The following is a 16,342-nucleotide window of genomic DNA, read 5'->3' on the forward strand; positions in this document are numbered from 1 at the left end:
AAATCCGACCTGGGTCACTTTTGTATGTGGTACTGAATCCGATACATATCTGATGTTTTAGAAAGCGACTGCTGTTTGAATGGTCATGTCGCATTAAATTCGTCTTTTACGTCACTGACACAAACAGACGGTAATTATCAGCGCTGGAGAAGACAAACGAGAAAGCGTGGTGGCGGAAACTGGAGACGGAGCGATTCAATGGACAGAAACTGAGGTTTTGGACTTGATTAGCATATGGGGAGACAATTCTATTCAAGATAAACTTGAAGGGTCTTATCGTAACCGGGCTGTGTTCGAGTGCATTAAAGAAATGGTTGAACGAGGGTACAGGCAAATGTGGCTACAGTGTCAGAGGAAAGTGAATAGCCTCGGGGCCATGTTTAAAGAAGCTAAAGATATAAACAAACGAAGTGGACGTGGTCGAGTCACCTGCCCGTTTTTTGATGAGCTTGACCGTGTTTTGGGCGACAAACCCAGCTGTCAGCCAGCTGTCACCCAGCTGTGACGTCTTCTTTTGCGCATGCGGACGGCTTTGAGGGCCGTGAACCGCTCACACTAGAGCGCGTTTGCAGTCACATTTTATTTGTAGTGTGAACAACCAGACAAATTAAATCGGATTTGATCAAAAAATCGGAATTGAGCATTAAGACCTTCAGTGTGAACGTAGCCTAACAGATGAAAGATTCCTGGTTCGATCCTGGTTTGGGTCAGAAAGGGGCACTGATGTAAAAACTCTGCTAAATCAAACATGTAGAGCGACCGTCTGTGATAAGCCCTTCTAAATAAGGTGGCAACTGGAGGTAGCTTCTACAAAGAAGAGATGGAAGAAACACCCTTCAACCATGTTACGAGTGTTGATGTTGCATAGTCTGTCCACTAGAGGGCACTCTGCAATATCCCCATTGCTGTGCAATGTGCCTGCTAAGTGCAAATGAGTAATCCGTGTCTTGCAACAATAGAATTTTTAAGCTGCATTGTCATATTATTTTAGGAAGGAGGTGTAAATAACAAAACATAAAAAATAAACAAATCTGTTTATGTTTTGTGTTACTTAAAGAAAAATTATTTTGGGCAATATATCAGATTTTTAAGTATTCAAATATATGTATTTGCATCTGTGTTAAAAATCCTGTATCAGCTGGGCTCTATTTTTTCAAACGATCAGTGAAAGAATTTGTGTTTTTGTGTCAAAACAACCTCAAACTTTGTTGCTGCATAATTACAAGATGGACAAAGACTGATCAGTGCATCATTTCCGATGTTTTCACAGTCTGGTAGTTATGTGGCGTTCACAACAATCCCACCTTCTCTTTTAAATCTAGTCACTGTCTGAGTCGCATCCTGACAACCGCTAAAAAAGACACACCCTGGTTTTCCTCCTTGCACTGTGGGCCTGGCATTGGTGTGAGGAACAAGTATGAGGGTCTTCTGGGGTGGATATGTTGCTGCTGAAATAAGCTGAGCAGAGACAAAGTTAAAACAGAGTCCAGCAGTGTGACACAGTTAGGAAATGTGCTCCCAGTTTTCCACTTTAGCTGCCAATTCAGAGGACTTGATAGTTAAGTCCAGGGGTTAGCTGGGTGAAGCGCACACTGCCTCATTATCTCTTACAGACAGACTGGCATTGACACATGAGCACACATACACGCACACACACGCGCAGACACACACATATTCTGTTCAGAATACAAAATGGAGAGTGACGCATACCAAAAATCTCTGGGCAACCAAGGCCCTGAGGCCATTAAACTGAAAACTTATCTGTGCGTGTGTGTGTGTGTGTGTGTGTGTGTGTGTGTGTGTGTGTGTGTGTGTGTGTGTGTGTGCGCGCACGCGCGCGCGCGCGCACGTGCAGGCACGTAATGCTTTTTAAAGTGTATTGGTGGTGAAGAGACTAAAGGCAGGGGCTGTTTTTAATGGAGAACTTATTGACAGTTTGAATTCATTTATTACAGTTCACATCTGGATGATATTGATTACATTTATAACTTTACAGAGTTTTTAAAAAAGCATTTCCCTGTGGCAGAACCAAAAATGAACCTGTTGTTGTTCTCCTCTGGGTGCATGATGCCGCATTAGACTGCACTGTGAAAAAGCACATTAGTACAAAAAAATAAAGTCAACTAAGTAAACTAGTTTGGTTTATGTGTAATCAGTCTTTTTGCTCTGGAAAGTTAGCAGTTGGCTTTGCTTTCTGTAGTTATGTTTGAGTTGTTGTGATCAGCTACTACCTTTTAAAATTAGCCTTTCAATTATTTATTTTCGTTTTCTCATTTACTGACAATAGCAACTTCATAGAAACTAAAGCGTTACAAACACTCTCAACATATATTTAGAACCAGCAGATGATGATCTGGGTCTTATCTGGGATTATTATCACTTTTCTCAGTTTGAATATGGTTGAGAAAAAATATTATTTTTTAGGCTAAGACACACAGCCAAGATGCATCTGCCAGGACTCAAAATGAAGGACACAGGTTAAAAATTGCATTTCCTCAAGGAGTCACTTGAGCAAAAACAAGTCAAGAAGGTCCCTGTAGATTCAGTAGCTGTGTTAAACTGCTGCTTTTAATAGCAGAAATGACCATTTTTGCAGTCTGGAACAAAAGCTAATTTCTGCCTCTATAATGAAGGCAGGTGGGGGGAATTTTTTTAATGACAATGTTTGTGCTGTTGGTACCTTTGAAGTTTTATTAAAATTGTGTGACAAGTTTTAAAGTCTTCTAAGACGATTGTGATTTCTTTTAGTACAGTGAAGTGTGGTGTGGGTATATAACTAGGGATGGGTATCGTTTAGGTTTTATCTGATACCAGTACCAAACCGGTACTTTTGAAACGGTGCCGGTGCTTAAACGGTGCTTAAAGAATGGAGAACACACACTTTGTCCAAAAGCCTCTTGTTTAACTGTTTTTTTGTAAAAAGATAACAATGTTAGCCTTTTCTGCAGCTATGGGGCATATATGGTATCACTCTTGGCTGGAAGCAGTGCTTAAACAATGGAAAAAACACAAACTTTGTCCAAAACCCTCTCATGTTTAACTGTTTTCCACTTTTTCTTTGGTCATTTTAGCCTTTTTGGCCAGGGTGAAGGGAGTATCTGCCATCAAACAAGAAGACAGCCGCATGTAGCTATGATGATGTTTGCTAGTTCACCTTACATGCATTAATGTAATAACGTGGTTAGCCTACTCAACGTAAATTACACACGAACAACATTAAGCTACTCACGCAGAGAAGAACGGCTGCTGCTGCCATCATCATCCGTCATCATTCTGCTACACTGGCAGGGCTAGGGGCCAGGACTCTCCTCCGGGTTCTTGGGGGATGTTGCAAACTCCGGGTCCGAGAACAGGCACCACACCCGCAGTAGATGTGCTCGGTGTGAGGTCTCGCAGCAAGCTATCAAATACGGTGCATTGCTCGGCTTTTAACAAAACGCTATAAGTCGCCAGGTGTTTCATCAGATTCGAGGTGTTACCTCCTTTGACAGTATCACAGTATCACCTTAAAGCACTTGTTGCAGGCTGCTGAGTTTGCATCTTTTGCTGTGAAGTACAGCCAGACTTTGACCGCTTCGCCTTGGACATTTTTAAACTGTAGCTCTGCTCTAAAAGAACGTACGTACCTGGGCCCGCCCACTACGCTCGCAAAGGTGAAATGATTGGCTAGAATTCAAAGTGTATGACATTTCAGGGAAAGAAAGCACCGAACTGTGCGCTGCTTTTCGGTCTGGTTACTACCGTTTATGTCAGAACCGGTGCACATCCCTATATATAACTCACCACTGTTTATGCTTGTGTGTGTGTGTCTTACACCCAGTGCATTGCAGCGTATGGATCCAGCTTGCTAAGCACCCATGCTACTGTTAGCTGATAATTCAAATTCTGACAAAGGCTAAAGCAGAAGGAAGCACTCTGGCATAATGAGAAGAATAAAGGTAACCATGTCAAACATGCAATAAAAATGTCATTCGTGTGGTTTTGTGTGAGTGCACGTGGAAACCTGTGAGAGGACAATTAGGAAGATGATTAAGGAGACTTTATTCTCCTTCTAACTACCAGCAGTGAGAAAATGTCTTGGCTTTATATCACAGCGGCATAAAAAAGGCTTCACTGGCCGATCACTTCTAACACTTAGGCAGGTTCTCCTTCTCTCTCTCTCTCCTCTACTATGACTTATGCTCTCTCATTCATCCTCCTCCTTCTCCAAATCAGTACTTCAGTGGATGCTAATGAATGGTCGAGTCACTGTTATGTAGAATTGAAGTGTGGGTGATGGAGCAAAGAGTGTTCATCCACACAGTGAATGCCACATTGGCTCCAAGTCCACAGACGGTACTACTCTATTTAAGAGGCAGCTGTAAGTAAGAGCAGAAGCAAGAGGTGGTGTCAGAAAGTGTTACGCCTTTCAGAAGCCATGTTTTGAATATTATATATTGGAAATCCACACGCAATATTCATAAGAAGCCACAGTGATCAATGATTGCGTGGTTTATTTATCGCAAATCAAAAGAAATAGGCAAATGTTTTGACTTATCACTGTTCAGGTCAGTTTTTCAGCCACTTATTTTTAAGCCTGTCTCCTCTCACATGAGCTGTCAGTGTTTGGAAAGTCTGAAGCAGTGAATGCAGCACCTACGTCACACAACTGCCCCTGCCATGCCTTGTTGTTGGTGGATATTGCTCCATAGTGTCACTAGTGGTGCTTGAGATATGCAAACAAGTTTTTGAAATAGCTTAAAATATATCAAACCCTCTATATAATTTTTACTTTGCAAGTTTTTACATTTCAGAAAGTATATGTTTAAACTTTATATTCTAGAGCTTCAGTGTTTTGTAAAATATACAGGTCTTTCCCAGTACAAGTCTCACAAGATTTTGGTGGTAATCCTAATGAAGCTAGCCCAGCTTTAGACCATGTCATGTGTTGGTATCATTACTCTAATGTCTAATCTTGGCGATATCTGCATCAGTGAGGCGGGGGCACTTTAACAAGCCTAACATAAAGAACGGCACTCATAAGGATCATAAAACATAATGTGGATAACTTGGTTTTGGTCTTTTAAACCTAATAATTGACTCTATATATTACAGCTCAGTAATAACATGTCGAGCTTTAATGTAGAGTCCTGCTGTTGTTCTGTGTTTTTAATTTATCTACCCAGCTAATGGATGTAGTGAGAGCTGTGGTTATTGTGTCAAGTGTTCCTTGAGTTCATTTAATGAAATTCTCATTGAGATTTGGACGGAGAAGATTGCAAAGGCCAGACTTTTCTCTTGAGAGGGAGATTTTTCCCTCGTGGCTAATTACATTAGAAAGTTTGGGGTAAGGTACAGGGTCAGTACTGCCCGTTTCAGATAAGAGATTAGAAACTAAAATGTCTTAAAGAACAAGATGTGTGTAGGGTGTATATTTTTACGTGGATGGTGTTTAAATGTAGCCACTGTAGATTTTAGCTTTAAAGTGAAGAATCAATGGTTTCCTCGCTGACTTTGTAGAGTGCTGATGTAAAATGATATAAGGCCAATTCAATGATAAGGACTCACTTTGTTCTTGATACAGCTTGGGGAAGGCAATTGGATTTAATAGCCTTTCAGCACTTTTTATTGAATATCCATATCTCAATGAAATTATCCTTCTGTCTTGAGCTGTAGTCTCTCCTCTCTGTTAAAGCTGCGTTGCTTCTGCACCAGTGGCACGACTAAATCAAAGTTCCAAATCAAACAGAACTGGAAATGGGTTGGCCATTTGTTTTAAGTTACTCCTTTCCTAACACTACATATCAGTCGTGTTATATATTGATGATTAGATTCCCCTGCTGAAATGTAAACACAGGCAGAAGTCAACTGGCTGTCCTGACATAATTACTCTGTCTTATTCTCCAGTGTTTTAGCTTTGTGCTATTTACAACAACCGCTATAAGCTCGCTGAAGCTGTCATGGAACTTGACAAGTCTACCCTTTTTTAAAAAAAAAACATTTCACTGGCTTATTTGATGATTTAATGAGGTTGTTCTCACTCCCAACCCAGGATGTGGTCAGGATCCTTTGGCGTCACATAGTGACACACTAAGCAACCCTTAAATGTCATTTTTCCAGTATACAGGGTAGTGCCGTAGGATAGTGGGAAGTCCTGCAATGTCTAAAACAAGCACGATGCGACTGTGGGCAAAACCGTTGTCCAACCGTGTTACACCATGGTAACCAAGAAAGCAGGAGAAGGTTGTGGCAGACAAAGTTGACAGATGTTTATCATTTTATATTTGTAACCCAAACCACAAGTTCACTGCTTGCCCCTGGAAGCTTCTTCAACAGCAAATTGGTCCCAAAGAATTGGCAAGACCAAAAATAGTACAGAATACCCTTTTGAAGAGCATGAGAGCAAGGGAGCATTACCCTGCCCAGAACAGGGTTACCAGGGTCCCACCCTGGATCCAAGCCTCCTACAGGGGCCTGAGGGCACGGTTGCCCCATCTTTGCCCATCCCAAAATACCTAGATTGGCTGTAGGGGATCAGTGCAGTGGATGCAGAGCAGAAGTGGAGGTCCTAGTTGTACCCAGCTGTCAAAACTCGCTAGAGCGACAAAATATGTCCCTCTGTTACTCACTTTGAAATCCAAGCTCCAGTATCTTGGTGTCTTGGGAAATGGCATGTTAAAATATGATGGGAAAGGTTTCATCCCCAAGTGCCAAAATGTGACAAACTAGGACTGAGAATTTCTTACATGTTCTCAAATTCACACCGACAAGATGATGTTCCAGTTTACTGTCTAGTGAGTGACAGAGGAAAGGGGAGAATCCAGAACATTCAGATGCTGTCTGGCACTCCTGCCACAGAGCGAGTTAATTAAAAGATACTGACATTTAAACAAATCCTGGAGAGAGAAAAGGTGACAGGGGAGAGAAAGAAGAATCAAGAAAGGTTGACAGAAGCAGTAAGATGATTGAAACTGGTTTGGGGGGGTTGCATGATGTAGCCATGTGTGGTGCCTCAAAAGCAAGCTAATGGTTCAGAAGAGTCACTGAGACATTATAAATTAATTTCCTTACACTTCGCTCACTTCATGCTGTCATACTCGAGCGCATTCACATGCACACAGAGACTTGTCCATTGATTAGGAGTTATTTCACTCTCATAATATTCACCTGCAGTGCCAGAACTATGGTATAATTCATTCCTGTTCCCCCCCTAATTTCAATCAAAGTGTTTGAAGATCAGACTATGCTGTGCCCTGATCATTATAGTGATCAGAGAGCGTCTAATGCAAATCTTTAAAGGATACGCCAGTGAAATGATCTGTCTTATATGCTATAGAAGATTTGTATACACTGAGCAATGTCTGCGTAAGTTGTAGAAGGACGAGAGGAAACTGTCATCACAGAAGGAATAGACATATGAAGAGAGAGATATGTGGCAATTCTTTAATCACAAGCAATTCCCTTGCTCACCACCCCCGCTCTTGTTTACCCTGCTCTTTCCTAGATTATATTATATTCCCATTTGCCCCTTATTTTTGCCTGTGCCAAGACTTGCAAGTGGACAGCCAAAGCACCGCTCAACCTCTGTGGGTAATTCAGGATAAATAATGCATCACACTTTTGGACAGACTTCATCTCGTCATCACTGAGGAAGAGCCAGCTCACCAGAGGCTTGATATGTAGAGAAGAAAGGGATAGAAAGGCAAAGATAAGGAAAAGATACACTTTTATTTAGTTGAACTGACAGAGAGGAAAAGTGATGGGGACAGAGTTGGAGACAAAAAAGAGGACTTGACAGAGATGGTGACAGATGTCCAACATAGGCAGCAGCAGCCTTTCCAGCAGGGTATCGAGGTTTTGCATTTGAGTGACAGATCTTTTAGTGATCCTGTCAGCTGCCACAATTGGAGATTAGCTAGAGAATTGGCTGAAGGCAAAAAATGTTCAGATAAAGTGCAAGTGTCTTCATAAAAAGTTAGTTAAAAAAGAAATTGTGTTAAAAGCAGCATTGAACATAGTGGTGTAACACTAAGGACATTCAAGGAGTTTCTATATTAAGAGGACCTCAAAGGAACAGTTAGTTATGTCTTTTTTTAGTTAACTTCAATTTACTTCACTTCAGTTCAGTTCAAATAATGCCACATCACAGCAAGCATTTATATTGTAAAACCCCAAACACTAACAATCGAACTACCCAGAGATTAATAAAAATTTACGATTAAATGTAGAGCATTCTGTAAGCACAAAGATGGGCCTGAAAGCCAAAGACTCTGCTATCCGTTCTACTTTTAAATACCCTAGTAACCACAAGTAAACCAGCAATCTGAGAGTGAAGTGTCTCTCCAGTTAATATATGTTTACCCAACTAAAAATACTTGGTTCATGTTGCGATTGGCAGCATTGGTTGGACGTGTTAGCCTGAAAGCATGCTGTCATGTGTTGAAGACTTGGAGCTTGGTTCTAAGAATATAAAGTCATTGGGAAAGTGTTTACTGACAATTAGGATACTTTTCAGACCCAGAGGCTGCATCTATTGTTAATATGAAGTCTGTGGTTTGGTTCAGTTGCCATAGATAGTTGTATGGAAAGTCCAGTTAGACCAAGGGTGTCCAACTCCAGGCCTCAAGGGTTTTAGATATCACCCTGGGTCAAATTAGTTCATTACCAGGCCTCTGGAGAACTTCAAGACATGTTGAGGAGGTAATTTAGCCATTTAAATCAGCTGTGTTGGATCAAGGACACATCGAAAACCTGCAGGACACCGGCCCCTGAGGCCTGGAGTTGGACACCCCTGAGTATCAGATTTCTGAGTCTGGATCAGAAATCTGATCCAGACTCAAAAGACTGCAGTCTGGTTGAAAAGGTAAACAGCGTACAGTAATGCTATGAATGTGATGTTGGGAATAATTGGAAAATATGGTTGTGTATTTATGATATGCAACTTTTTGTTAACCCAGCTGGCTCTTAAAATGAACAAGGGCATTTTTTCTGGCATTGCCAATCTCAACGGTCATAACTAAGGGGCAAATTACATCAAAAAAATATTTAAAGACTTTGAACAAATGGCTAAAACTGTATTTGTTGAAAGGGACTTCGCATTTGGCACTTTTGACTTTGCAAGGTTTTACTTCTTTAAGATGTTGTCCCAGTTCAGTTTCAACAGAATAGCAACAGAGAGAATCTCCTCCACGTTAATCTCACTGTCTAAGCACTTAATTGTCCATAAGCACATTTGACCAGAAGAAGAAAAAGCTTTTTTTTCTGTCCTTTGACTTCGATTCAGTTTTCCGGTCTCATAGGAGACCTTACCAAAGCAGCAATCAGTTATTTAAGCCCCCATGAAAAGGTTCAAGTTTTCTTTTGTCCCAGCGACTCTGAGAAGCGGGTCTATACTTTTATTACAATTAAACTTAACTACTGCAGCACATTGCACTCTACTCTCCCCCAGAAGCTTTTAAAACAATTACAGCTTACAAAGTACTTCTGGCAGACTGTAACTGGAGCAAGTAGAGTGCTCACATCACTGCTGTTTTAAAGTCCCTGAACTGGTTCCTGATGCCTTTGAGGATAGATATTTAAGATCCTGGGAATATGGATGTCTTCTTAAAGAAGCAATTAAACTGGTTGATATGCTGCAAAAAAGACACCTGACCTGTGTAGTGCCCTCAGTCTTTGCTGCTCACTCTAGCAAAGATGAAAGACTGTGATGGATTTGACTTTGCCAGTTTTGGCCCCAAAGTGCCTTAAAAAAATTCTCCTATTTATACATTTATTCTCCATAACCCTGAAACCTGAGTATCTCTGTTCCATTATAAATTATTATATCCATCCATCCATAAATTTTCTTCCGCTTATCCTCATCAGTGTTGCAGGAGGGGCTGGAGTCTATCCCGGCTGCCATAGAAAGGCCATGGTCAGGTGACAGATTTAGGACTTCTTCTTTTTTTATAAGTGTCTCATTGTTGTAATTTAGGTTGTTGAAAGGTTCTTTAAAAAGCTGTAGAGTTGATCCAGTATGCTGCAGAGAAAATATTCTTCCTGTTAAAAGGGTGTTTTTCGTTCCCATTGTCATCAAGTTCTTCCTAATAGGGGGTTGATTGACTGTTGAGGTTTTCTCTCCAGGACTTTTACCTAACAGTATAAACCATCTTGAGACAACAGTTGTTATATCAATGAAAGTGAATTGAAATTGAATTGGATTGTTGCTGCCTCTGCCCTTATTACTTCAGTATGGTATTATCATTGTTGAGCTCCCAGCAGCAGCCCATGTCCCAAGCATTTTTTTCAGCAGTTCAATGAGGTTAGCTCTTTTGTTTAATGGGAGCATTTAGTGGAACCAATTTGGGGTTTTGTTAGTAGGATTAAGAACGAGGAAGTCATCTTTCTGAGCCAGAAGCACAAAAAATGTGTTGAACTGTTGAGTCAATTACAAGAAAGGGGAATTGGAGAGGAGGAAAAAAAGGACTAAAATAATGAAAAAGTATAAAGCATTGTTTTCAATTGTGTGTTTTCCAACGCGTCGGTGTGTGAGGCAGGGGAGCCGAGCTTTGCTGTGTTCGCTGTGTACAATAACACCAGAATCTGCTCTCATCCCCGGTATGACTGCCTGTGGAACAAACATCTTCAAAGGGAAACACGATTGTTTACTGTCAGTCTGAGGACCAGCATGGGGTGAGAAGACATGAATGGGGTCCACAGAGAAGGAGGAGATGATGTGGGGGTGAGATAATGGAGGAGGAAATGAAGAAGATGGGAACGGCAGAGCGTGGAAAAACAGAACCACGGCTCCAAGGAGGAAAGATGAGTGAAGGATGCAAGAGTTGCTCCAAATGTGAGATGCCTGCAAGTGTATACTTAACATTTTTGAATAACATCATCTATCATTTTCAGAACAACTTTTTCCTTGTTTAAAAAAAGTGGAGTTTTGCCTTCAAGGGTCACTAATTTTTTTCTTTCCTTTCTTAATGCCCATAGAGCGATGATGTCTCACGTTATTAACACTCGTCTCCAGAAAATTAGAAAAGAGAGGAAGCAGATGTCAGAATTGAATACATCTCTTTTAATTTGCATTTTTATCACTATAATCTTGAACATCAGCTACTTGTATTCATGACGCCTGGTTGGTTGATGACACTGTCACTGAATACCAATAAGGAAGCTGTGTTAAGACAAACAAACACTAAATTATTTTATGAAGGTGGAGGGAAGCATTGCTTTAACAGCTAATCTGGCAAATACTCTTCAGAAGTTTTCTATATAGTACAAAACAACTACTCAACCTTTTACATTACAGTCTATGAATTTCTGTTTTTGAAGTATGGGTGCTATGTGGGTTGCACGCTCAGTCTCTGGGTGATCAGTTTACCAGTTAGTCACTGCAACTAGCGTGAATAAAAATCCTTAGGATTTCTTAAAATCTCATCATAGCAATATTTACCATTTAAGAGGTTGAAACTGTTAGTTCTTCAATTCTTTTTGGTTCTGAAGTTATTTAGTCATGTCACTGTGAGAATTCTTAGACAGCTCTGTTTTTCATCCCTCTACAAATTAGATTGTGCGGTGTTACTGTATTATTAAACTGTAGATATATAGTTTGATTAGATTTGATAGTTTATATATAAAATAACGCTGATTGAACTCCTGAAAGGACGATGAAGCAGAGGATGATTGAAATTGGAAATGGAAATAATTTGGCACAGATATTCTTGGTTGGAAACAAGCTCCTGCTTTACACAGATCATGGGATTTGACTACCTTAATTGCAACAACCTGTAGCATGCAATGTGGTGGTAGCAAAACCTCCAAATCTGAAGCCAGAAACCAGTGGCATGCTCCTCTGTGGTTGACGGAAATGCTACCCTAGCTAAAGGTTTAACTCTCCGGGGATCTTGACGCAACATGGAGCATGAGCTCAACTGGCGAATTGTACGTGGTCAGCTTAACCGTTGTGGTGAACCAGTCGGATTATGTGCCAACCGTCACTTATGGGCTTCACATATGGCCACAAAAATGAGGTCAATGATACAACCAAAATGAGCTTCCTCCGTAGGGTGGCTCGGTTTGATCTCAGAGGTGTGGAGAGGAGCTCGGGCATGCAGAGAGAGCACAGAGTGGGACGCCTGCTACTTAACACTTTAATAAACAAACTTAGGCAATGCTAAACCAAATGCTTATTTTGCACCTCAGTATTCTATTTGAGCTGACAGCAGGGTGTTTACTTGCACAGAGTGTATTTCTGATGTTCATTTTCATTGAAAGTTTGGCTTGAATTTTTATTTCTATGGTTTTAAAAGTGTTTTTTTGTTGTTGTTTTTTTGAGAGAGAGAGAGAGTTTTCAAATGGCTTTATGCTGTCAGTGACTTTTAGTGAGGTGACTGAGCACAACAAAGTGGAGGTTCATGGAGCTTTTATGCCAGCAAGGCAGCTTAGTCATCACGACTGTTGATTCTGTAAGGGTCAGAAGGTATGTGACACACTGGGAGGTCATAAATTCTTTCTGCTGGTTGTGCCACCTGATGGCTGGTCACTATGGTAACATCAGCACTAAATTAAACTGAAGCGAGTCGATTTAATTTTAAAAAAATGAATAATAAAATGTGCTGTAAGAAGACTGCAGACAAACATTACTACTGATACAGAAACACATCTGTGGGCTGAGGCCAAAGCCCAGGAGCTCAGTTGCTGTCAAAACCCACTAACTCATCAACTGTTTTCTGATCCCATACAGAGCTTGCACTAATGCTGTTAGCACTTACAGGACACAGCCTCAAACTAGTCCAGTGTTGACAAGCAGGGCAAGAAAGGATTTGGTCCTTCAGTCATGTGTGTATTGTGTTGTGGCTTTTAGGCCACGCTTCATCCATTTATACTCATTCAGCTGAGAATGAGTGCTTTACAATGAAATCTTTTCTGCCTTTACGCCTTTCTACTGTGAGGAGATAGAGCAGATGCCTGACAGGAGATAGAAAGCGTCTAAGTTGTTTTTGCCTGACCTGCCTTTTCAGAGCAGGGCCGAAGGAGGAAAAAGGAGGAGATGAGCAGAGGCACTAAAGTCGGTGTGCCTGCGGGTAAAGTGAAATCCAGTCAAAAGTAGAAATTCAGAGTTTGGAGTATTTTTTTTTAACAACAGGCTGCTATTTGTTTGAAATGCCTTAGGAAAAAGGAGAAATTTCTCAATGTGCTGAAATACAAACACCCCCACCACCCCACCAAACAAAAAAATAAAAGCAACAAAGAGCTGCATCTACAATACAATAATAATAATAACTAGAATTATTCAGAGAGTACAAAGTTCTGCCGAGGTGGCTCAGTCTCTGGGCAGTATTTACTTTTAAGGGAATAGTATAGTAGGAGTAACCTGTAAATAACTGAACATGAATAAGGTACATATATAATATTATATAATCTAATACTACCGTATATTGCTAATTAACTGGGCACCTCATTCTCTTTCCTTTTGCAATATTTTCTTTGAAGATAAACAATTTTTGGGGTCATCTTAAAAGAAATGCAGATGTGAAATCAAAAGTGAGGTCAGAGGTCATGTGACATGGTTTTTGGAGGCAAAAGAATCCCCCTATATTGTTCCCTGTATTCCTATTTATTAATGCAATAGCAGTAAGAAACATAGTTTTAAATAGCTTCTCACTTTGACCTTAGATCAGTCTATTAACCTAAAAGGAGAGGTCAGAGGTCAAATGTGATGTGATATTTTAAATCTTTATACAGTACTGTCTACATGTTGATAACACACACCACACTTGTAAGAATTATAGTTGCTTTTTGTCAGTTTTCCACCAATAAATCTTGAAGACCTCGGGCGATGTAAGCCACATTTCACTAGATTGTTAACATGACCTCAAGTTTACACCCTTGAAAAAAGTAATGAGAAATTATTCAGAAACTTTCCAGCTAGTGAGTACTATGTGTCATTTTTGTCTCATTTTTGTCATTTATGTCTAATTTTTCTTCTTCTTGACATAAAAAGTTTAAATGGAAACTTCAATCTTTACCTAAACCTTTATTATTATTATTATTTTTAAATTAAAGAAAATACAACATGTAACTGACGCATTTCTTTTTTAAAAACTGATATAGCTGGGCAACATGTTCAGGATGTAAGCTTTACTCTGTGACAGCTGGGATGGGCTCTCTGAATCGGATCAAAGATAGATGGATGAAAGCAAGTCCACTGAGTCCAAGAGTAATAATTCCACATTTACAGTACATTGGTAGAAACATAGTCTCACGGGTGAAAGCCCGTTCATTTCTTTGTAGCTCTGCCTCTTCCTTATGTAGACTTTGTGACTCTGCATTTTTTTCCACTACAGGACGATTCAGTTTCAGTATTTTTCCCCCCCACTTAAGTTGCAAAGCATCACAACAACATGATTGGTCAGTTGTAATGATGGCCCCACAACAACATCATGATCTCTTAACATAGTGATCTCAGATATCATCATGTGGCCCAGTGCATCCATGTAAGAGTGAATCACCAGCTGACCTACACACCCGTGTTCTGGGCTTGTTGTGTCTGAGACAGGAAATATTCTAAGAGTGATTCTGGGTCCAGTCGGAATCCAACACTGGGCTCAGTCTTATCTGGTAAAATCACCCTGGTGGCTCGTGATGGGGTTTGCATTGCCTTATACCCAGAAACATGTATTGGTTTCTGGGTAAACACCTGCAGAAACCCAGTCAGAGGAAGCCTAAGGAGAAAGATGCCACACTAGATGAAGTCGATTAGAAAATGCAACGCAGCAAAGAGTTTTTAATTTTTCTTTAAAACCAAATGTCAACACAAAAATGCAGCTGATAACACTCTGAGAATCACAGCTACATTTATTTGTCTTTCTTTGTCTCCTCACCCTCGCAGAGCCAGGCCATGCGTATCGTTCGGACAGTCGGGCAGGCGTTTGAAGTTTGTCACAAACTGAGTCTGCAGCACACGCAGCAGAACACAGATGGACAGGACGACCACCACAGCGACAAGAACAGCAATGACTCCTCCGTCACAGGTAGACACGAACACCATTCCATTTTTTATTCTATTAAAGCACTTCTGCTGTGGCCTCAAGTCTGTTAAAAAGTGCTTACTGCAAGTTCAGTTGTGCATACTGTGATCACTTTGGAGAATGGTGGAGCTGCAGAGGCACTAAAGACTGCAAGGTGAAAGTTGCGTGCGAGTTTTCAATTTGAATTGAACTCATTAAAAGACAAAAAAGTAGACGCGAGCTCACTGAGGAGAGGTCAGGAGCAAATGCAACGATTGATTGAGTGACGTTTTGTCTCAGGGTAATTCATTTGTTGTTTTACCTTCAGCAGGCGTTGTTAGTGAACGCTGACAGGCAAGTTCATACAGAGACAGTCTAAGATTGTTTTTCTGCGAGATGCCAGAAATGTTATTTTGCCATGTAAAGCGCCCACTTAGATAAAACGCACTGTGATTTTAAGACGAGTAAATACAGCTGTTTACGAGGTTTACTTTCAGATGAGAACTGCGCAGGGAGTGAGCGGATAGATAGACGTGTGTGGGTTGATGTAATGTAGTGCTTCAGAGGCATGTGCTGTGAAGGAGACTCGAGGCTTGTTTGGCTGTGGCAGTAAAAACATTGTCGGTGTGTCCAAAATTAAAAGCAGACCTTGAGAGCAGACTTTCTGGACCAACAAAGGGCACATCGCTGATAGAAACAGCCAGGCTTGTGCTGCCGATAGACTGATAGACCTTGTCTTTTTTTTAGACGCCCATAACAAAACATTGTTAAATTGAGTGCCTAAATTGTGGGTGGATTCAGTGCTGCTCTTTCATATTAGCTGGAGGTTGTCCAGGTGGCTGAGTGAATAAGACTCATACTTGCAATTTCCATCCTGTGTAATTTCCCCCTGCCTCGCTTATTTCCAATCACCTCTCTGCTTCTGCATTCATAGAAATGCAGAAATTATCCCCAAGATAATTTATGGTTACAGTTGATATGAACATCATTCAAAATGGCATGTTTATGCCTTTTTACTGCAAAAGCTTTTTTTTTTTTTCTGTTCCATCCTCATTATGCAGCAAGTCGCTCTTCACCTTTGTCTTTCCTCTCAAGAAAGATGTTCTCTGTTTGGATGCTGCACTGTTGCCATAACACTGTAGCATCCAAACAGACTGATGGCTGTTGGTTTTTGCCTGCTCTGCTCCTTGGTTCACCACCATGAGACTAATTTACGACATAACCAATTCATTATTTTTATCTTCTGATAAAATCTAAAGTGATGCCTCCTGTTTTAACATAAATCTGTTGTATAAACTAAATCCGATATAAATTTAGCAGCTATTCTCCTCAAGGTGGCCTCGTTGCCAGCCTCTGGTCTGTTTGTCCCC

At 40.6% G+C, this 16,342-nt stretch overlaps 1 protein-coding gene across 3 annotated transcripts in view; it reads left to right on the top strand.

Moving 5' to 3' along the window:
• Positions 1–16,342, top strand: part of LOC146614690 (carboxyl-terminal PDZ ligand of neuronal nitric oxide synthase protein-like) — a 230,441-nt gene that overhangs the window by 127,348 nt on the left and 86,751 nt on the right. For all 3 annotated transcript variants that reach the window (XM_085376753.1, XM_085376754.1, XM_085376755.1), the window contains exon 6: positions 14,855–14,996. In XM_085376753.1, coding sequence (XP_085232879.1) covers positions 14,855–14,996 — 142 coding nt within the window. The remainder of the gene's footprint in view (positions 1–14,854; positions 14,997–16,342) is intronic.

The sequence above is a fragment of the Diplotaxodon limnothrissa genome, linkage group LG17, assembly GCF_057381915.1.
Source record: "Diplotaxodon limnothrissa isolate DT_005_m linkage group LG17, D_limnothrissa_male_GT1.1, whole genome shotgun sequence".
Lineage (NCBI taxonomy): Eukaryota > Metazoa > Chordata > Actinopteri > Cichliformes > Cichlidae > Diplotaxodon > Diplotaxodon limnothrissa.